Genomic DNA, 24,248 nt, shown 5'->3' with positions numbered 1-24,248 from the left:
TTCGAGGATAAAAAAAGCACCAGTCTGACTTGTGTCTGCCTGAAAGGACCACAGAAAACAAGGATTTGGTGAAACTACTGACAAAGTACGCAAGTACTACACAAGTTTTTGTAAGGTTTTAAAAATGTGGCTGGTGCAACAGAAGCTCAAGTTCCAAGTCATGTGTTTAGTAGGGCTGCACAATATATCGCAAATATATCGTTATCGCGATATCAGCATGCACAATATGCATATCGCAAAGAACAGATAAATATCGCAATGAATGGTCCGCTCAAATGTTTGCTGTCGATCAAACGGAAGCATGATGTTTTTTTTAACAAATCTAAGAGCTCTTCACCCATTTGGCCAATTAGGTGGGTTCTCCCCGAGGTGGACAGCACTTAATTTTGATGGTTAGCAAACACCTGAGTTAGCTTTGTTCTGCTTTTTCTGCTTTTCCCGGGATCCACTGATTACCTTTCCTTGTTTGTTTTCTTTTTCCCTTGCCTCACATTTTTTGCTTTTCTCATTTTTATGACTTTTTTGTCATTTTTAAATTTCTTTGTTTTTGATTATTTTTGTTCCTAAGTTAAGTTTTTATATCGGAAGTGATATCTTCATCGCAATATTAATCACTGTCATCGCATATCACAGGTATTCCTAATACCGAGCAGCCCTAGTGTTTGGTGACATGAATATGTTGTATTCATAATGGTGGCACAGGAGGTAGGTGCTCGCCCCGTAATCAGAAGGTTGCAGGTTCGAGCCCCGCTCAGTCTGTCGCTGTCATTGTGTCCTTGGGCAAGACACTTAACCCACCTTGCCTGCTGGTGGTGGTCGGAGGGACCGGTGGCGCCAGTGCTCGGCAGCCTCGCCTCTGTCAGTGCACCCCAGGGCAGCTGTGGCTACATTGTAGCTCATCCCCACCAGTGTGTGAATGTGTGTGTGAATGGGTGAATGACTGATTGTGCTGTAAAGCACCTTGAGGGGATCCAGGACTCTAGAAGGCGCTATATCAAATGCAGGCCATTTATATATGCTCCATCATCTTTGTCTACACGTTGGTACTTTTCTTTTATGAGGTAAGAAGTCAACCTCCACCCAACAGAGGGCAGCACCCCCATCTTTTAGAAGCTTGAATCTAAGCAAGCCTTCTCCAGCCACAGAAATGACGCCATGTGAGATCGATGTGTGATAGCGTGCCGTGTTTAAACAGCAAGCTACTGGTACTTGTCAGACACCAGTTTTAGAATTGGTCTCTCGCTGCAAAAGTGCCGACGAATCAGCAAATTTGACAAGTCGGTTGTAAAATGTCAGACTCAAAAAGGCAGGCTGCCCGTACGAATCAAAGGTGCTTCCTCCCCTGGACTATTTGGCACCGGATCGAAGAATGTAGGAACCTTGTGTGAAGCAACACAGGGCGCGGAGAAGCACAGGGAGCGGTTGTTGTAATCGGTGTGTGAGGAGAAGACCACCACAGAAGGTTTGTAAATGTAACTTGAAGCGACTAAAGCTGAAAGAGAACATAAACTAAAGATTTCAGAATCACCTTAAACCAAACATTATAGGTTATTCTGTTTGGTTGTCTCTGTTCCACAGATCTGACATTCGAGAAATGTCTCTTCCTAAAATCAACCAAGTGTTGGAACGTCAGCTGATATCCTTCTAGCTGGGGTTCGTTAGAGGTCCAGTGTTATAGCCAAGAAAAACACGTAGGAAAAAGTTCCACATTATCTTTAACCATGTGTAGCTTTTACTAATTTTACAAGTAGCAGCTGGATTGGTGACTCGGTGTGACGGATGACTGGGCCGACTGGTAAATGGATAACTGGGATGTGTGGGAGCCGAACTCCGAGAGGGGCACTGGTAATGTGTGATCCTTTGGTTTTGTAGGCTTGCTCTGAACCAGCCAGTGAATATGAATGGGACTGTGAGGGCCAGAGGTCATTCTGGAGGATGTTGCCAGAAATATCTTAGAAAAGTTTGCCTTCAGCAACCTTCCTGTTGAAATGTACATTTTGGAGAAGATCCCATGTTTTCCTGCAGCGTATTTCCTGATTCTACCCAGCAGGAAGCTCTCGCTCACATTTGCATTTCATGTTTTATGCAAGGAACTCTATTCAAACCTGTGGAAACAAAAAGTGTTGAGTGTTTGCATCTGCTATGATGAATACAATCTTCACTGCAGATATTGAAACGGTCTGAATAAACTCGTGACATGTCGTCTATAATCAGGTTTTGATTCGTGGCCAGAAACAGACATGTGGTTAACTACAGTGTACTTTTTCAAATCAGAGAGCGTTCTGAATTTATTGACAGACGTGTTCAGCATGTGTTCGTAGGGGGGGTGCCCAGGTGGGGTAAGTGATGACAAATGGCTAACAGGCGAACTCCAAGCTGCTAATTGTTGTTGGAGGCTGAAAGGCTGCGTTGTTCATTTCACCCCGCGACAGGGTGGCAGGAGAAGTGATCATTAATATTAGAAGACGTCCATCCATCTACCTGAACAAGAGGCCGGTCGTTTAAAAAGACGGCGCTGGGCAGACCTTTCACGGCCTGTTTATAACACTGATCTAAGCACATTACCGGCGCTGTGGGGGGCCACTGCCGGTCATTAATTAGATGTGCACACACGCCCACACAGCGTGACTACCTTTACTGTCACCCAGCTGGCCACACATCCAGGATAAAGCAAATCCAGGCTAGTCTGGTTTTCTTTTGCTTTACCCTCATTCAGATAATTCTGTCACGACTAAACGAGAGAAAAAACTATAGGACTTTGTGTTTTATGGAGTCTCCATCACTCTCATGGCACATGATGGAATTACAGGAAGATCAATCATTCAAAGGTATTTACAAATGCACAGAGCCAGACTCGGACAGGTTGGCACATGGCCACTCACCTTTAAGTGCTTTTCAGTGTGTCTGTGGTGTCAACATCTATTTCACACACATCTACACCTCAAAAGGAGGAAAAAGATGTTTCTGTGACCTTTAGCAAGTGTCAGATCTGGAGAGAGGAAGAGAGGAAAGGAATAGAAAGAGAGGAAGGGGATTTAAGAGATCCATGGACGCACGCAGCGAAACGCCACCTTTTTACTGAGCTTGTTCATCAGAAACACAAAAACTTCTCCGTCCACACGGAAAGAATTGCAAACAAACAATCTGCTTTTTTCAGGGTTTTTTTTTCTTTTGTTCATGTGACTACTGCTGAAAAAAGTCACGTTCAAGGGCATCTTCCTGGCATCTACAGGATTCAAACCGGCAGCTCTGGAAGGAGACGAAGTGTCCATGAACTGGTATTGCTGATACCCATTTTGCCCTAATTGTAAGTTTGCGGCCAGTCCATAATGTCTCCATTAAGATTATGTCGATAGAAAAAAGCTTTTTAGTTTTCACCTTCAAATTACAACTTGCTTGAGGTCAGCTGTTTTCCATGTGGAATGGATGGTTTCAATGTAGATACGGTCCCTTGATATTCAGGCAGGGTCTGGTTCAGTCAGGGAAAAGAGTGAGAAAAATGAGGAAGAGTGAGGGATGGAGGGAGGAAGGAGGAGAGGCAGAACAGCATTGATTGAAAGACTGTGATTAGCAGTTTTCAGCAGAGCGCCAGGGCCACCGAGTTGCTCTAACAGGGTTGTCGCATCTCGAGGTGCAGTCAAGGAGAAGTCAGTGCTTTAGAGAGCTCCCTCGGTTTCTCCACCCCCCTCACCCCCTCTTTTACTCTAGCCATTCACCCACACTTTTCCTGTCCCTCCAAAAAAATCAATACGGCTGTGCAAAGTGCAGCATGGCCCACGGGGAGGGCTAGCTAACTGTAGGGGCTGGATGCAAGGCTTACAGCGAGGACAAGAGGCGTCTCACGGGCCCATCCCACTGGCAGTGTCAAGGACAGACCAGAGGTCCAGAGGGCCAAGGCCAACTGATTGTCCTTCACTTCTGCATCTCGCCTTATTTTTATCTGTTTCTCTGCTGCCCAAGCTTGGCTGGCTCTGTGAGGCTGAAGAGATCAATAGTCAGGTGGAGCATTTAAAATCCCCAGCTCCAGAGGCTGGCGCCATGCTCCTTAGAGCCCAGTGGACCAGCAGATCAAGGCGGCGCAGTTGGATGGATAGACGAGGACCTGTACTGTTCATGGACCTGGTCATTGTAAGGTTTGTGATTTAAGACTGTGAACAATTCAACGGCACTTAGCAATCCAGAGTGTCTGAAGCAGCCTGACAGTCCATGTATGCAACCGTTGTCTCAGCATGTCATAGATCAAAAAGATTCATACAGGTCAAGCACCTTTACGAGCCAAGAGCCCTGGTACTGTATCTCCATGTGGGGCATGACTGCAGCTGTGCACATCTGCAACACAAAACTCCACAGACTGCAGAAACGCTGTGTTCTCACTGTCAACCGCAGTGCTTCTCATTTCCATACAGTAGGCTTGATGAAGAAGGGGCAGCTTGTACATAATGTGGATGAAGTGTGCAAGGAGGATTTCAGTCCTGCCGGGTGTCTCCTAGTGTGAGTGACTGATCACAGCGAAAGTGGCTTGTGTCTCTAATCCAGTACCACTGTTAGACAGTGCAAAGACGAGGCTCTGTGTTCAGCAGCACAGGCTGATCAAACCCGTCCCCTGACAACCAACCTCTTGAAACGACGATGGTTTTGTAGCTATATGTCCTTTCCACTCCATATTAGATCATCTTCTGACACTACTGAGTCTGGTATTTCATCTGGGATAAAGATGATGTGCAATCCAACCAAAAGGGGCAGAGAGTGAACGAGGGGCTAAGACGCTAGAGCTGTCTCTGATTGGTTGACAGCTGTGACACTTATCATGTGGTACAAGTTTACCTTTAGCCAAACATAAAGCTTGATTAATTATGTTGCTTGAGAGATACAGGGTATCTGCAGGTTTAAGGGAGCCAAATTTAAGACCTTTTTAAGGCCACTTTGACCAAATTTAAGCTATTTTTTAAAATTAAATTTAAGCCGTAATTTCCAGCTATTGCCTGGAAACGGTGCTAACCACGTCACAAACATGGGATTAGCCATTCAGTTACCATTAAACTTGCACTTCCCCATGGCGCAAGCTCCCACTAGCTTAGCCAGCTAATGTGCTCATCTAAAAATAGCCCCCTTTCACAACCAACTGAATGTGTACGGTTCCGCTTACACCAATATCATACCCAACAAATGCTGAACACCAACTAGAAATTCACCAAATTTTATAGAAACAAAAGAATCTTGTTTATTGGGTCTTCGGTAATTTTAGACCTTTGGAAATTGTATTTAAGGATTATTTGTCATTTTTAAGGATTTTTAAGGCCTTAAATTTGGAAAAGCAAATTTAAGACTTTTTAAGACCTTTTTAAGGCCACTTTGACCAAATTTAAGCTATTTTTTTTTATTAAATTTAAGCCGTAATTTCCAGCTATTGCCTGGAACCGGTGCTAACCACGTCACAAACATGGGATTAGCCATCCAGTTACCATTAACCTCGAACTTCCCCATGGCGCAAGCTCCCACTAGCTTAACCAGCTAATGTGCTCATCTAAAAATAGCCCCCTTTCACAACCAACTGAATGTGTACGGTTCCGCTTACACCAATATCATACCCAACAAATGCTGAACACTAACTAGAAACTCACCAAATTTCATAGAAACAAAAGAATCTTGTTTATTGGGTCTTCGGTAATTTTAGACCTTTGGAAATTGTATTTAAGGATTATTTGTCATTTTTAAGGATTTTTAAGGCCTTAAATTTGGAAAAGCAAATTTAAGACTTTTTAAGGACCCGCGGATACCCTGAGATGCCTTCAGGCATATGCTATCAAAAACTGAGTTGAATCTCAAATGTTGGAAAAGGTTATCAACACAGCTGAACTAAAAGGTTCAGTTTTCCAAGAATATGCCTGCTTTGACAAGCAGCTTTTCCAGTATGTTACTTTCTACTGAGGAGTGGGCTCGCCTCCTGAATCACTCGATGCCCTGCCAGCTGATACATTTTAATAAGGTTTTATTACCCAGCTAGAGCAGTGGCCCAAGTTTTAATACCAGCAATCACCTAAGCCACTAGAGAAGCATATGGCAAAAAACAGATGTGGCCTAAGCATCTAGGGCAGGTCTAATCCTGTCTCATGTAGTCATTGACCCAGATAAACCGACATTATGATGCGACATCAGATTAATATTGAATTATGGGCTGAATATCATCTGTGACTGTTTACACAAGACTTGGACCACCTTTCTGGAACTTTGAGGTTGATAGGTTGACTGTGACGGCATTAGTGAAATCCAGAGGTGCAGCAGATGGCACTTGTACGTTTGAAAAGCCACCTCATTTCTTTATTTATTTTTCTTTCACTCATTCGGTACAAAAGGAAATATTCTACCAGGAATCGAATAGCTTAATCTGTTTCACACATCCCAAGTAGCCTGAATGGTGACAGATTAACATGTTGGAGGTTTGCAAACTCAGCCATCCCAAATTGGAATTGCAGATGCCACACAGCGTGCATTTAAGTTAAAGGTTCATATTAAAGCTGAAAACACAGAAATGTGGACCAGCTGGGCCAGAACCGAGTATATCAAGCCAACTTTTACTGTATTGGGGTACTGCAAGCTGTCGCAAACACTCAGGAGGCACCATAGTTACTGTTCATTTCTGCTAATTATTACAGCCAATCAGGGGGGTTAACGGGGCGGAGCCTGGCCAGACCATGTTACGCAGCATTTAACAGCTGGCTGGAACGGAGGTGAATGCATTACACGCTGCCCCCATCCAATAAAAATAAAACACCCTGACATCTGAGGTGTACTTAGCATGGAGGAGAGGGGGAGTGAAGAGGCCAGGGGGGGAGAAGAGGCTGGGTGAGAGCATCTAACAACGTGATGTCCAACTGCCACCTAGTGACAACTCTTCAGGTTTCCTGATCTTTAAGGTTCCACAGCACAACGGGTGAGAGGGTGAACCCCAAAACAGAAGAATTCAATATCATTACTCAGTCAAAGATGGACCGCGGTGACTGGTTACTCCCAACCAGCAATCCACAAGTTTTGGGTTAGTTTGCAACAAATGTGAAAAATGTATTTAACACTGATTTTATGTCAAATATAAAACTCTTAATAAAGGAAGTAATCAATCAGCCATCTTCAGGTGACATCTCAGTTTGTACAGTATGCTTGGGTGAGCAGGCACCCGTAGGCCAGTGGCCCCGAGCTCCTAGGCCCCCTCTCCTCATTAGCCCAGGTATAAATCACACTCGGCTGGTGCCCAGAGGTGAAAGGGATGAGAGTGGAGGTGAGCTTGAAATAATGCTTATGTCACGGCAGGTCAGCCCTCCATTATGGCCGTTTCAAAAACTATTAATCTTGCTTGTAGTCAGTGGCCTAGAAATAATTACTTCATCTAACCCGTGTAATACAGCATGACCAGCAGAGGAGCCTGGTCAATTTGAGGCTGGGGAGGCAGAGTGTGGCTGGTGGGGGTGCGGAGCGATCAGGGGCAGAGCCACAAATTACCAGGCCCTGTCTCCTGCCACTAGGTGACTGATTTCCTGCTCACTGCTTCTGTAGCCTTTTACATTCTTAACACTGATTTAGACAGATGCATCCACATGCACGCTCTGAAAGGAAGATTGTGTTCAAGCGCAGATGCCACAAGCATGCATAATAATTCACGATTAAACATTAACATGCCAAGGCACAAAAACACAAACTGTGAAACTTTTCACAGGAGTTTAAAATCCCTTTCATTAAGAAGTCAAACAGACCCAAAGAACATCCAGAGCTGGTGGACTTCATCGCCTGTAAACATCGTTAAATATAATAAATAATTGTGGGGCGACGGTGGCACAGGAGTTAAGTGCTCGCCCCATAAATGGAAGGTTGCAGGTTCGAGCCCCGCTCAGTCTGTCGCTGTCGTGTCCTTGGGCAAGACACTTAACCCACATTGCCTGCTGGTGGGGGTCGGAGGGACCGGTGGCGCCAGTGCTCGGCAGCCTCGCCTCTGTCAGTGCGCCCCAGGGCAGCTGTGGCTACATTGTAGTTCATCCCCACCAGTGTGTGGATGTGTGTGTGAATGGGTGAATGACTGATTGTGTTGTAAAGCACCTTGGGGGGTTCCAGGACTCTAGAAGGCGCTATATCAAATACAGGCCATTTACCATTTACATGAAAGAGAGGTTGTCCGATATATCGGTCAGCTGATACATCAAGCCGACATTTGCCATCAAAATAAAGATTTAACAGTTGGTTAAACTCAGTGTTCAAAAACAGATTCAAGTTCATCGACTATTGTAATGTTTTGCATGCTGGGCTGAGTCAGGCAGCAACTTCCCAGCTCCAGCTAGTCCAGAACTCTGCTGCCAGATTCCTGACTGGTACCAGAAATTGAAATTGAGGTTGAGAAATTGTGTTAACTGATGTTTTTAGTGACCTTTTAGCATGAGAGTAAGGTGGAAGCGCCTATATCAGCCTTAAAAATTGCCCCAAAAGATCTCCAGCACATATCGGCTGACCGTGACCTCTACATATCGGCATCGGCAAAAGAAAAACCAACATTGGTCGACCTCTATAAGCTTGATTTTCTTTATTTATTTCTTACCAGCTATCCAAATGTCAAAACTTTCAAAGAGCATTTAACTTTATCGTTTTGAAAGAGAGCAACATTTAAATAAAAACTGTGGATAGCCTAAACTAAATATGCTAAAATCGGAAAATGGAGAGAACGTTTTTAGTTCGATGTCAGAAGTTGAAACCCATGACATCACAGATTAGGATTTCCTGAGCATGCACATCCCAGCCCCACTTTTCCACTTCAGCGGCGGCTCCACACCTTCAGGTGCAATCCCCTGTCTTAGTGGAGGAGGACTAATCCACCCCCACACATTCAACAACAAAAGACAGCTATTGGAGAAACCCACAGAGAGAGTAAACAGATGAGCTAGTGCAAAATCAGCCTCCATAAACGTCACAGGAAGTATGTATAGAGTGGCACAAATAAATGCAGCCCTCCAGTGGCTGTCACAGCTGGCATTGCAGGTGCAAATTTAATTAGTCAAGGTGAAACCTCCCTTGCCGTTGGAGAAAACGGGACGGGGTGTGGGGGGAGTCCCTCGCCATGCACAACTGTAAACATGCGCTATATCCTAATCAGGTGTCAGTGCAACGTTTGATCAGCTAGCGAAAACTTGTCACGAATCCCCAGCAGAGAGTGGGCCGATGAGGAGAACAAAGGAAAAGAGCTGTCATAAAAGAGCGGGGTGGTGGCGGTGATGGCAGCGGTGGTGGATAAAGAGACTTTGCCCATTAGCAGTCTCTGTCGCCTGTCTCTCTCCCATTCTCTTAACGTTTCCCCGCCTCTAGTTTTCTTTCTGTCTCCATGTAGCTACCAACAGCATACACCTTCCTCGTAGCGTCACACCGCAGATCTGTGCCTGGAAATCTAAACTGCAGCTGTCAGACGCTTCACGACCGCCAACAAAGCTTCCAAAAAGAAAGCTCCAAATCAGCCTGTGACTTTTGTTTACCTCCCAAAGAACCACGCATGTACGGAGGTACGAGCCGTGCTCACTTTGTTTTTATATCGAGCATCGTTCTAGGTGGCTGGGTCTCCTTGAAAAGCCAGAGGAACGAGGGGAGCGGACGTCGTGCTCCATCCGCCCAACGCCTTCGGGCTGCACTGAGGCAGTGCAGGAGCACATGCACCATTAGATACTGTTTACCTTTCAGTTTGGATGATATTGAATGCATTAGCGGACTGAACCGTATGAGAAACACCGGCGAGTGACAAGGCCCGACCGTCTTTTGGAATACCGTGGTAACTAAGATTACAGCCTAACAAAGAGCAGACGGGGGGAAATATTTAAAACCCAAATAGTGATACATAAATTAATTAAAGGACAAAAACACAAGTAGAGAATTAAAGTTGGAACATCTGTCAGCGACTTAGCTTCCCAACGTAATACCAGTGTTAGAACATTTATACCCTTGAAGTTAATGATCCTCTCTTTAATTGACAGTCAAGAAAAGCCGGCTGCGGCAGCATCCTGCCGAGACGCCGATAAGGCTCCCGCTTCCCCCTCCCTAAAATAAAATAAAAAAATAAAACAGTTTCAAGAACCTTGGCACTAATCCCTATTGTCATCCCAGCACAGCAGAAGGACTTACAAACACAGATAACTCTGCTCAAGCTGTCTATTTCTCATGAGTTATGGGGACAGCTGAGCCACCGCATGCCTCAAATCAGTCACTCAGATTACCCCAATCCCTCTGTGCTGTCAGTCAGCCGAGACACTAGCCTGTCACTGCATTTACATGAGTCCATCTCATACGTGACAATGCCCCGTATAAGTGACAATGGTGCGACGGAGGGGTCCGCTCGCTCACCGATAGTGGCTGCAGAGTGCGGGCAGACAGGCTGTTGTTGGATTAAGCTCACGGCGTGCGTGGTGCTCCTGTCTTTGCTGACAACCCAACAACACATTTAAGGAGCCTTAACCATTTGCTTATTCCTTGTGGTGGGGGAAATGTGGGAGATGCACGTCAGATGAAGCATGCACACACATGAACCTGCACTGATAAACGCATTCAAGTCACACATCCTGGGATGAACTTCAAAAACGTTGAACTTGTGAAGGAAAAGGCAGAGGTGCATATCTGTAAAACTGGTCTCAAGTTTGACTTTAATCCCGCTATGACTAACACGAGGCTCAAGAGCAACAACAAAAGGCCAACTAGCCTCGACTTTGTGAAACAAAACAATTGCAAAAGGACTTTGAGCAAAAAGTGAAGGAGGCACAAGCAGGGTCCGAAATTAAATTTTTTACTCACCGGCCAAGTTGGACGGTAGATGATGAAAATCTACCGGCCGAGCATATTTTTTACCGGCCAAAATTCTAAATGATTTAGATCTACCTAAAGCATGTTATTCTATATTATGTTGATTCCAAACAGAGTGACAAAATAATTAAAACATCAATTAATAAGGAAAACAACTCTTGTCATTTTTACTATTTATTTATTTTTAGAGATGTTTTTATGAACTCTTTCATTGAAATCTAGTCAGACTCCTTGTTTTCTCTGTCCATGAAGTCTGGCCTCCTGCTTCCGACACCGTCTTTGTGCCAAAGCATTACAGCCTCATTTGGGTCCTAGTCCTTGATCTCTGGAGAACACAGCTGCACCATGAGAATATCTGAAAGTGTGTCAGGGCTAGGGTTGTCACGGTAACCGGTGTAGCGGTAAACCCCGGTAAAAAAGTTGACAATAATAATAACCGTCTTGTTTAAAAAAATATAAATATATTATCTCAGTGGATTACCGTGGCTGCGGTGTAGGCGCGGTAACCCTTACCAGCCACCGTATCATCTGCAAGATGCCGGCGGCACATGCGCACTTTGTTGTTTACGACCAAAACTTTCTTTAAGCTAAAGCTGAAATAATGGCCAAAGGAGGAGACGGCAGCACTCGGGACATTTATTATCCCTCAAAGAAGACAAAGTCGGAAGTACGGGCATTTTTTGGATATTTGAAGAATGCCGAGGGCCAGTTGTCTGTGAAAGGCAGCAACGCTACGTGGCCATCATAATGTAGCCATTGTCTCACGACTCCGCCATCTCCAGTTCGCCACTTTTCACAAAATCTTCTGGTTGCCACTGGTCCTGGTGGTTTTTCTTCCAGTTCGACGAGTTTTCTTTTGGAAGGCTGGCTGACTCCAGTTAAAAACCGCCACATTTCACCGCTAGTTTTAACACGAAGCTAACTGCTAACTTGATAAACTGATTGAATGGGATAGGTGGAAATGACGTTGGATGCGGCGTTCACGTTTCGCGTATGTTTGTGTACGTTGCATGCAGGCGGGAGGAGGATCAGAAATCCATGGAAGATGACTGATAAACATAACTCATTTGGTGCAAACATTTACTCGCCAGGTGGCAGGTAGAGCTCAAACATTTACTCGCCAAATGGAGCAATTTACTCGCATTTGGCGAGTGGCGAGTGTTAATTTCGGGCCCTGGGTACAAGGCCACTGCTCATACTAAGTCTCCTGAAACATCCTGACTTCTGTGTCATAAAACGAGATGGGCGGTGGAGATGGGACTATTTTGCGTAGTGTTGGACTTTGCACTTTTAAATGACTATCTGGTACGTCAAGACACCTGAGAGCTCACAGTATGCTGACTACTTTCTATGCTTCTGCAGCTCACTCCTCTTCAGATAGTCCTGAAACAAATGACAGTGGATGCCCTCTACATAACAGGGCCAGGGCAAGCATGACACTGGGGTTGACAAGTGAACCCCCAAACTCCCTAACCTCTACCCCTGCCAAGGCATTCACACACACAAAGACAGCCCCAAAACAGCCCTGACATGACCGCTCCGCAGCCCTTCCTAACCCCTGCTTGCGTGTTTTCTCTCTGCATCTCATCGGAGACAGCCCTCAATTCAGAACCATTTTAGCCAGGCAAGTGGATGTGACCCGCTGCCCCCCAGACAGGCTCATCTGAATAAACAGAGCTGAAGAAACAGGCGAGGAGGGAAAATCTGCCTACATTATGATAGGAAAGGAGAGGATGGGAATCAGCCAAGGGGCTCTTTTCTTTATGCACGTTTGATCAAGTGCTTGACAGCACCAGTAGAAGGAATTACGGACTGCTGAACAAAAAGTTATGGTGCGGGTGTAAGCATGTCTGGAAATAAGTGTGTTTTTGTGCATTTTGGTCTGGACAGCTGAATTTCCAAGGCCTGACAGAGTTAGACTTGTGACAAGCCTGCCGCACTTCACCACCAGCACATACGAAGCACAAGCCGCCTACTAGCTTTCCCAGTCCATCACTCAGGACGGCCGAGGGAAGTGCTGGTAGGAGAGGTCAGACGTGGAGGAAAATGGGGAGGGAGGAAAGGAGAGACGAAGATGAGGAGCCAAAGGAAGAAGGGGGGAGACTGGTCAGGGGTTAAGTGTAGAGAAGACAGCAATGAAAGGCAACTGTCATGCACCAGTGCTCGCCCAGGAGCACCTGTCTCGAGAAGAACATGCAAAGTGTGCCGGTCACGTCCTGACAATACCCCCACTTTTTCTACACACACTCACGCATACAAGCACTCAGGAAAGGGCTGATGCTCCACCACTGGAAAGGCATCACCTATCTGACAGCATGCCAGTCAAGCTGTCATTGGCTCTTTCGCATATGCAAGGAAAAGTTAGAATGATGAAGAAAAACACACGAGGCTCAGAGCAGGAATCACTGAGACATAAACAGACCGGCTCAAGTAAGCAGACACTTCTCCAAGACTGGGAACAGAGTACATCCTGGAATAAGCTCAGCAACAAAACTCCCAAGAAAACTAATTCAGGATAAACAGAACTCCAACTGAACTCTGAACGACGGTGTGGGCATGCATTCACGTGGAAGCAGTTTCCCAAAGCCTGTGCTGATGGGAGAACATATCTGTACGGCTTTTAGCCACATTTCTTTATTTATCTTCTTTATAATGTTCAACACATAAATGTAATCATCACCAAAAACAGAAAGAATCTCGTGCATTTCAGCATTAACCACCTCACTAATCACGATGCTAAACTCGTCCTCTGGCTGAAGGACGCTAGTCTTGTGGCAGACATTTTAGCACACTTTCACTGCTCACATTAATGCAAAAGGCCTTATGATGTACTAATTAACTATTACCATTTACAGCATCTTGTGAACCGGGTCTCCAGCAGCTCTTGTGAATGTGGAGATTTGGACTCTCCATTGAAACCAGATGTTACCAGTAGGTACTTACATTTATTAGAGAGGTATAAGGCATCTCAAGGGAAAACGTGTTTCACAAATAAACAGCAATAAAAAAAATCTGCAGGTGTCACAACAAGGTGGAAACATGTTTATTGGCTTCACTGATATATTACTGGAATTGGCAACAGAAAAAGCACTCAGAATGCATTCTGGGTAGCAGAGATTATCAACTTATTTTTCTAGGATTTCTCAAACTTAACATTTCAAATGGGGGCCACTTTAATTTAGCACTTGTAAATATTTTCAACGTATATGTCATCTAAAACAAAAATTAAATCTTCAAGACAAACTCGTATACGAAAATGTTTGAAGAGCTCAAATTACTTAATGACAACATGTTTCTATCAATTTGTATTAACACAGAATATCCATGTTTATTTAAAATGAAAAACTAATGTTAATTCAACTTAAACATTTTACTTGCAACTAAAGCAAAACAATTGTGTGCAACCACTTTCCATAACTGAATTAAGTAAATCCTACAAGTTTGTTTTTTCAGTGTACAGGTGAAACTTGAAAAATAAGAATATAGCACAAAAGTTCATTTATTTCTGTAATTCAACTTAAAAGCTGAACCTAATCTATGAGACAGACAAATTCTTAAAAAATCCAGATGTTTCAGCCTTTATTTGTTATAACTGTGATGATTATTGCTTACAGCTGATGAAAACATCTCAGACGATCAGAATATTGTGAGAAAGTTCAGTATTCTAGATTCAAAAGTGTCACACAATAATCAGCTGATGAATCCAGAACACCTGCAGAGGGTTCCTGAGCCTTTAGGTGGTCTCTCGGTCTGAGCTGGATTACTGACATAAATGGACTTCTGCACCAGATTCTAGTTTTTCCAGTTTCACCACACAGTAAAGATCAACAAACACACACACACACACACACACACACACACACACACACACACACACACACACACACAGAGAGAGAGAGAGAGTATCAATGCCACAATACCAAAGGAAAAAAGAGAACTAACCACTCACTTGAATCATAGCCTTGAGTCGCTAATGAACCCCCTGGAGGCCTTAGCCTTCTTGTTTGAGGTGAGAGGGTCATTCCATGTTTATTCAGTACCAGTCCAATGAGCCAGCACCAGCTATTGATTGAACTGATTATTCTATGACTCTATCGTGACAGGACACATGCATGACAGATGAACCCTACTTGGGCAGGTCGCATTTGATGTAACCTCATTGAACCTGACGGCCATTCTGGTCAGCCCGTTAGCTCGACCCGTGTTGATGCCTTGTTTGTCTATAAACACTGACATCTGTGGCTAATGCCTCAAACATTAATGTGAAGTGCTGGCTGGGGCCATGAAGCACCTAGGCTGTCAGGAACTTTTACAGGTCTTTATGAGACAGTGGTTAGTATTTTGGTCGAGCCTTGTGTCTGCTGTCATAGGAGAACAAAAAGAGGGTCTATGTCAGAAACACAACAGCAAAAACAAAACGTTTGATGAATAAAAAACACTGTAAAGGTTTAAATGTAAAAGTATAAAACAGCATCTCAAACTGTGCTAAAAGCCGGTGAATAAAAACTGCGATTTTGAACAAGTTTAAAAGGACAACAGTGCTGGAGCCTGCCTGGCATGCTCAGGTGGAGCATCCCCGAGCTTTGGCGCAGCTACGCTCTGTCACGTCTGGATCTCCAGAGTTTTTAGAACCATTATTCGCATCTGATTTACTATGATGACAAATGCAAATGCACCAGTTCTGAGAATCGGAGCCAATGAATGAGTGATGTGCTCGTATTTGATTGTGTTAGTTACACGTGAAGTTGGTTTGTATTTTGGATCGACTGTAGGTGATGGAGAGAGGATGGCAGACCCCGACAGAAGCATGTTGCAACATTCGAACTGAGGATGAAAGCATGGACCACCGACACTGAAATGCAAAATAAACATTTTTATTTTTGCAAATCTGCACGTGCCTTTCTCTAAGTATCTATAAAAATGCCACGACCACTCATCTAATGACAAATAGTTGAACCTTTTTGCTCCCTGTGAAGCTCTGAATCCACATGACCACTGACCACTTATGGCCAGACTTCAGTAACGCCTGATTATCCGAGCCGATGTGGCGAAACGTCAGTCCAAATATATGAGCAAAGATCAAACAAGCAAGAAAGGTAAAGACATGTAGATGAAAAGCTTCATGGCAGACTAATCAGTCGCCTTCAAGTCACAACCAGCCGATCAATCACGGACCCTGGGCCTTAGGCCAGCATTATATTACACACAAAACTTCATATTCATTCATTGATTTTACTTTTCATAATAGTATATCATTGAGCTCCAATGGGAGCAAAAGATGGAGGCCAGGGCTTAGGTCAACTCTCACATGGACGCCTCTGTTGATGTTTATGCAATATCGATGGCACGCGTGGAGAGAAATGACTAAATATCTGGATCAATAGCTCGTTTCCCTAGCTACGACAGGTTGCTCCAGATGGAAATATATAAATACCTCTTTATGGCTCATGGACCAACGTTCACTCACAATGCTAAATTCACCCTTAAGGTAAACTCTTTGATTAGCCAAGGCCAGAGGTGACTAAAGAGGGCTGCTGATGCCGGGACGCCGCATGTCACGTCTCGGGGATGGTGATGCACACAAGGGCCCAGTAAAGAGACCAGTAATAGGACAAGTCACAAGCCCTGGGCAAACAGTGCTGCCCCTTTCATTCATTTGACGCACACCGTTCCTAGGCATGTTCAAATGATGAATACTGTAAATAATTTCAAATAAAGTTAAAGTTTTTTTAATTTGAATTTGAATATCTCCACTTTTTTAATGGGAAGTTCACCAGTAAAACATACAGGACTTTAGTGAAACGGCCTCTTTTCACATTCAGGTGCACATCGGGAGCATGGAGTAACCTAAACAGTATTTGTCACAACATCCTGCTGCTGATATTGGTAGAAAAGCTGCCTGTTGTTGTTTACAGAACAACACAGGAGGGCAAAATCCAACCCCACAGCTTCCCCGCCTCCACAGAGGCCAGTGGGGCCATAAAGATGGAGGAACCGCGTCATTGCCTGCTTCTTAATTAACGGAAAGCTGTTAGGTTCATTTGCCTCCTTTTTTTACACAATGAACTAACCAGCCCACTGCTGAAGACCTCCCAGACGCCATCCCTGCTCGGCCCTAAATCACGACTGGCTGAGTGGCCCAGTGGGTCCCTGCTGGACAAGCAGCAGCCGCCCAGCAGCAAGGCCAGCACAGGGCATGAGGTGGATCGACACCTAGCCGGCGATAAGTAATTCTGTAGAGGATTAGCAGCATGATAGCCTGATCAATACTGTGTGCTCAGACCATTAGGAATGCAGCGAGGAAATGACCCCCTCCGGTAATAAAGCAGGGCATCTGGGTTCTCCTTCATTTGCCAACTCCATTAGTGTAATAGTATCATTATCTGCCACGGCCGTATTTTTCTGAGCTCTGGCTTTAGCATAGCTCAACCAGCGGGGGTCTGATGGAGCGCTGAGAGCCTTTTGCCAAATATTCCTATTTCCACCATTCTCCACAGAGTCCAGGTGTAAATCTAGCTCTGTAGGAGTTTTGTGTGCTGCCCAGCCTCAGGTATACAGACCCGTGTTTTATGTCAGGACCTAACACTATTTCTCCATTACAGGCTCATTAATAGAGCTAGCAGTGTGTAGCTTGGGTTTAGAGGGAGAAAAGATGGCCACCAGGGAGCGAAGCTGCTGAATGTGCTAAATCTGACATCCCCCTCTTGCTAAAACACCAGGCTTGACATGACAGGACATTGGCATTAGTTGCCATAAATCGTTTTCTTTACACTAATTCATCAGCTTACATTTTGTGGGGGAGAATTGATTAACCATGTCTGGATGTGTGGCTACATAATAAGCTTTTACCTCAATAGCTGTTAATTTAACAGGACCACCAAGGGAAACACAAACCATTTTAATGAGTGTTTAGAAATTAAATACCCCAAACAGCTTGCACTAGGTGCCACAACTAGAGCAACCCAATGAGGCTGATCCAAGCAATGGGCTGGGCTGAGCCCAGCACCTCATAACATCTGGTGACCCTGTGCGATCATTACTTAGCCTCACACACACACACACACACACACACACACACACACACACACACACACACACACACACACACACACACACACACACATCCTGTTGCAACACAGCTCTCCATACTTGTCATCACTGCCCAAATGGCGAGCTAGCATCAAAGAGCATCAACATGGTGCATTAGCATCAAAACACATCGGGTTAAGGGACAGGGTCAGGGCTGTTTCACACTTGACTAAACATAAGTGGAAACTCATCCTGTGATGACATTATAGATAAAACATAATGAAATGTTTTCAATTCATTAAAGGCAAGCTGAATGTTAATGGAAGTGGGAGGGGCTTAATGGACGCATCTGCAGGAAAATGATAGATAGATAGATAGATAGATAGATAGATAGATAGATAGATAGATAGATAGATAGATAGATAGATAGATAGATAGATAGATAGATAGATAGATAGATAGATAGATAGATAGATAGATAGATAGATAGATAGATAGATAGATAGATAGATAGATTGATTGATTGATTGATTGATAGATTGATTGATTGATTGATTATCGACCGGAAAAGGGTGGCTTGCCAACTCCGGGTCGGGAGAGAGGTCCTACCTCAAGTGGAGGAGTTTTAGTATCCCGGGGTCTTGTTCACGAGTGAGGGTAGATCACGAGTGAGGGTAGGAGGGATCGGGAGATCGACAGGTGGATTGGTCCGGCGTCTGCAGCGATGCAGACGCTGAGCTGATCTGTCGTGGTGAAGAGGGAGCTGAGCCAGAAAGCCAGGCTCTCGATTTACCGGTCAATCTACGTCCCAATCCTCACCTATGGTCATGAGCTTTGAGTAATGACCGGAAGAACGAGATCGCGGATACAAGCGGTCGAAATGAGTTTCCTCCGTAGGGTGGCCGGGCTCAGCCTTAGAGATAGGGTGAGGAGCTCGGACATTCGGGAGGGACTCGGAGTAGAACCGCTGCTCCTCCGGATCGAAAGAAGTCAGTTGAGGTGGTTTGGGCATCTGGTCAGGATGCCTCCTGGACGCCTCCCTGGGGAGGTGTTTCGGGCATGTCCTGCCGGCAGGAGGCCCCCGGGTCGACCCAGGACACGTTGGAGAGGTTACATCTCCAATCTGGTCCGGGAACGCCTTGGGGTCCTGCCGGAGGAGCTGGTGGAGGTGGCTGGGGAGAGGACGGTCTGGAGCTCCCTAGTTGGGATGCTGCCCCCGCGACCCGGACCCGGATAAGCGGAGGAAGACGACGACGATTTATTTGCTTAAAGTATTTTTTATTTATATGAGAAAACATGTTTTTAAAATGCATTAAAGGCCACATAACTGCACACATTCTGCTCTTAATGGTGCTGTTTGAAGTAGCAAACAGCCAAAACATTAATGGCGCGTCTCGTGTTTGACAGTGAGCAAAAGTTAAAGATTAGAAGCAGCATCCTGCTACATGAATCCACGTGTAAGCCATAAAAGTAGACGTTTAAATCACCTACTTCTGCATTTAGTATTATTGTTTATGTTACTAAAACTAAAGAGTTGTGTTTCAACAATGCAAAGTCTAAAAAGTCACTATTTTGGGTAAAAATTTAAATACTTGCAACAAGTTATGTCATTCTATCTGATATTGTGATTGTGGAAGGGATGTTATCCATGGTCTGGTTATCGGTTTGCATTAGGCAAGCATGTAATTAGAGTTCTATTTTTGGTTCTTTTTTAAACACAGATAAGGTTTTTTCTTTACCTTGCAGACGTTTCGCTTGCGGCTGCAAACATTCTCAGAGCTGACGCTGATAGTGGCATCACTTCCTACTCCGTTTATCCGCGGGCAGCAGAGGACGTCGTCGCCCTCTGCTGCCCGCTCTCCCCTCTCCGATGATGCAGTCCCATGCGCGGTCCAATGAGTAAACTCCATCGTCTCTGTTCATGGTCCCACATCCACCTCGCCTTATCTCTATAGCTTCCTTTATCCATCTTTTGTATTTCTGTTGTTCGGTGTTTATGATCCTTGTGTTGTCCCAGTCCATTACATGGTTTTCTCTTGTGCAATGATCTGTTGCGGCTGACTTCTTTATTGTGCTTTCTGCTTCTTGTTTTGCTGTTCTTGTGTGTCTTCGACTTGCCTCTTTCTCGCACTCCTTTCTGTGTTCTATTGTTCGTGTGTTGAGTTGGCGTCCGGTTTCTCCTATGTATGTGTGTTAGTGTTTCTGTTTGTCCTTTTGGTATGATTATAAAGATAAAATAAGATTAATTATGGAAACGCTACGTAGACGACATACTGGAAATCATACCAAAAGGACAAACAGAAACACTAACACAACACTTGACGACACAGGCAGCATAAAGTTCACTTATGAGTCTGAAACAGAAGGCAGCATAGCATTTATGGATATGAAAATAAGCAGGCAGACCGACGGAACCCTAAACATAAACACATACAGGAAACCAACACACACAGACCAATATCTATTATGGACATCAGAACACCCCACCTTACACAAAATGCCAGTACTCAGAACACTATATCACCGAGCAATACGGATGAGCACCTTTGACATTTGAATCGATTCGGTACTAATTCCCGGTACCTATGAATCGATACCGGTACTTAACTGTACAAATTTTCGATAAGTTGGAGTGTTTAATATTTTATTTCTCTTTTATAATTAAATATATATTTTTCTCAATTTATAACCATATTTGATAAATATCACGCTAAATAACATACAACTGTTTGTATTTTAACATGGTCCTTGTAGTTTTATAAGCTGATAATTAAACTGAAGCAAACATCTTTACTGTGAACTAAATTTACTGTGTATCTTCATTCCTTTAGTCGTCCTTTTTCATTTGATTTTTCCTACTGGGAATTTAGAATTTCCGAGGAGAAAGCGAACGCACCATTAGCTGATAACAATGGTGGCAATGGAGGCTAATTTTAAGAGCTAACGTTATCTTAAACAGTTTATTTAGCTGCTGGAGCAGATTAAAACGATGATGCCTCACACTTAGATCGTTGTCGCTGGTTTCATCTTCACCCAAACTTTAGAGCGCGTTCACGTTCTTCTAGCCGGAAATTTGGAGTTCCGAGGAGAAAGCGAACGTACTATTAGTGGAACGGAAGCTAACATATCAAGCTAACGTTATTGTAAACATTTTATTTTCCTACCGGAGCAGGTTAAGATGAGGATGTCTCACTTAGCTCGTTGTCGCTGGTTTCATCATCACCCAGTTACCCATCACATTTAGTGAAGTGGACCCAAGCTTTAGCGTGCGTTCTTTCTACCATGCTGCTCTGTTTACAACTGGCTCGCAGCGACCGACGACATAACGCTGTTGCGCATGCGCAGCTGTCTAGGCAAGTTCTCGTTATGAAGGACGGGTACCGAAACGAGGCGCCGTTTCAAATGATGTGAATCGGTGCTCAGTCGGTACTGTGGAATTCGGTCTGTACCTTAAAAAGTACCGAATTCGGTACCCATCGCTACCGAGCAAACATGATAACAGAAGAAAGATACCATAAACAAGAGGACAAACACATACAGCAGGCTTTAAAGACCTGCGGATACCCGACATGGGCAATTAACAAAGGAAAACAACAAACAACTAAAGAAAGAAAAAAACAAACACAGCAAAGAACCAGAAACCCAGAAAGACAAGAACCAAAACCAGTGATAACCCTACCATACATCAAAGGCATAACAGAAAAAATAACAGCAACAATAAACACACCAACAAAACCATACACAACAGTTAGAAACAGACTAGTACACCCACAAGACAAGATACCAGCTGGACTTAAATGTGGAGTCGTTTACGAAATCCCACGCAAACTCTGCAATAAAACATACATAGGAGAAACCGGACGCCAACTCAACACACGAACAATAGAACACAGAAAGGAGTGTGAGACAGAAACAAGTCGAAGACACACAAGAGCAGCTAAAGAAGAAGCAGAAAGTACAATAAAGAAGTCAGCCGTAACAGATCACTGCACAAGAGAAAACCATGTAATGGACTGGGACAACACAAGGATCATAACCACCGAACAACAGAAATACAAAAGATGGATAAAGGAAGCTATCGAGATAAGGAGACGTGGATGTGGGACCATGAACAGGGACGATGGAGTTTACTTAGTGGATCGTGCATGGGACTGCATCATCGGAGAGGGGAGAGCGGGCAGCAGAGGGCGACAACGTCCTCTGCTGCCCGCGGATAAACGGAGTAGGAAGTGACGCCACCATCAGCGTCAGCTCTGAGGAAGTTTGCAGCTGCAAACGAAACGTCAGCAAGGTAAAGAAAAAACCTTATCTGTGTTTAAAAAAGAACCAAAAATAGAATTTGAAGACAAACACAGCAAGAACGTACAAAAGAAGTTATTTGAGAACAGTGCTTTTTGGTAACGATCTGTCCAACATATTAAAATGAGGATGGAGGAATGTGGTTGGGAAAAAATCCTGATTAATCCTTATCGGAGATATTTTAGGCAATCTGACTGATCTAAATGGAATTATTCTGAGAGAGCTAGCATCTTTTTCAGAATGACAAGTCCACCAATTATAGTGCATTCATTCAGAATAGGGGCATTTACTAAATATTGTACCAAATTCCAATACAACCATAAATACTCAGAAGAATGTCCAAAATATGCCTTCAGCTCCTTCTCTGCTGCTCAAGAGTCATTAAATCATTTTACAGTTTCAGTCCCTTTTGCTCATCCTTTTATTTACCTAAAGAGAGAAGAAGCTGAGCCGTTAGGTCTGTGCTGCCTGAGGGCCAGCTGGAGTGAGCTCTCTCTCATCTGGTCCCACGGCTGCTTCATAAACGGGAGGAACCACGTCCTACATAGTTTCACCGCTGTCTGACATGATCCAAACACATGTGCCACAGCAGAAAGGCAGGGGGAGGAGAGGATGCCTACAGAACAGCATCACTTCAAAACTAACAAGTCTGCACATGGTAACAGGAGCTCAGAGAACTACTTCTGAATGTATTCAATCTCCCACATTATCAGGTTTAAAGGCTGCTGCTTTAGGGAAGACGGTTTTATTTTTGACATGATTGGACATTAAACGATGCTTTCTCTGGAGGCAGTGTAAAAGCTGAAACAGCTGACAGCACGCCTGATCCTAAAAACCACATTATTTACTGTTTTCCTGCTGAATTGGAGCGTTTGCTACGATGTAATTAACATTTATAACTGCATTTTATTCCTATCAACGCGCATTAAAATAGTCTTCATATGTGAGATTTATTATTAAAGCCAAAATGCAAAAACATTTAGTTTTATTGATCTTCGCACAAATGCCGCCTGTTGTGTTTTCTAACGACACTCCCAGACCTGCTGGGACCGGTTTTATAAGCGGCGCGTGTCTGAGTGATAAAAACACGCTTTAATGTAGCTGTCATGTTCTTCCTTTGTGGCAGACTGGGGGGAAAATGGAAAACACAATAAAGGAAACAGGCAAGGTGAGGTATGCGCTGACATTCGCGGCTTCCCAGCCTTCCAAACGCGGCCAGCAGCATCGCACAAGCAGCGTTAGACATTCACCGAGCGGCAGGGCTTAGAAATATGCCAAGCCTAACGGAGAAAAACGCTATCAATACCTTTCTTCTCTTCTCCCCCTCACTGTCACCCGATCTTTTCATGTTCCTGGTGTTGTGTTTACACTGCCTCGCGTTCATGACGGACGACGCTGGTCGTTGTAGTGCACGAGCAACCGCCTTCTCCCTGTTTTTCCGTCTGACGCGCTGCGAATGACAAAGGGACGGTCGCTGAGTTTTACTGCAACGAAAGTCGCCGCTAACTGCAACGTTAAGAGTTTAGTTGTAACGGTTCTCCGCGGAGATCCTAAACGTTTAGCGAGAGGAACTACAACTCCCACAGTCGGAGAAGGCTGGTGGCGGACGTGACGTAACCACGTTCAAGCTTGTGCACTACGCAGGCGCAAAGGTGCACAGAAGTTCAGCAGTCAAACAGAAGTTGTCTATGTTTAATCTTGTAACAATGTTTTTACTTTGTGATATAAGTGCCTCTCTTTAAGTTTCTTATTTGTTTTTCTTTTATTGTTACTAAAGATGCCTTGTATGTTTCCCATTATGTGTTGTTGTCTCACGAGAAATTGTAATAAGCATTTAATGATAATAAAAAAAATAAAAATAAAATAATAATAAGTGGCACGTCTACGTTTTCATGTCCATTGTAATACCACAATGGTATACTTTATGTGTTCCATGTCTTACAATTCTATGTTCAAAATGTGCTAAATAAAGTTATAATAAAAAAAAACAGAAGTTGTCCAACACACTTTAACATTTAATGATTTAGTTCAGTTATAATGTTATTAATAAGAACGGTGAACATGTTTTTGTTAAATTTGTATAACTGGAAATAATTTGTGTGTGT

The 24,248-nt window shown here is 44.1% G+C and overlaps 1 protein-coding gene across 2 annotated transcripts in view; it reads right to left on the bottom strand.

Annotated features, from left to right (window-relative positions):
- fto (FTO alpha-ketoglutarate dependent dioxygenase) overlaps positions 1 to 23,715 on the bottom strand; it is a 175,838-nt gene extending 152,123 nt beyond the window's left edge. The window contains exon 1 of one of the 2 annotated variants that reach the window (XM_070555170.1): positions 23,450 to 23,715. In XM_070555170.1, the coding sequence (XP_070411271.1) occupies positions 23,450 to 23,527 (78 nt within the window). In that variant the 5' untranslated portion in view covers positions 23,528 to 23,715. The remainder of the gene's footprint in view (positions 1 to 23,449) is intronic. The other variant, XM_015952836.3, reaches the window with a different exon arrangement.
- Between the last annotated feature and the right edge of the window lie 533 nt (positions 23,716 to 24,248).

Source organism: Nothobranchius furzeri, chromosome 9, assembly GCF_043380555.1.
Source record: "Nothobranchius furzeri strain GRZ-AD chromosome 9, NfurGRZ-RIMD1, whole genome shotgun sequence".
In the NCBI taxonomy this organism is placed as follows: Eukaryota; Metazoa; Chordata; class Actinopteri; order Cyprinodontiformes; family Nothobranchiidae; genus Nothobranchius; species Nothobranchius furzeri.
Note: the sequence above shows the minus strand (reverse complement) of the source record. Positions and strands in the feature narration are given on the sequence as shown.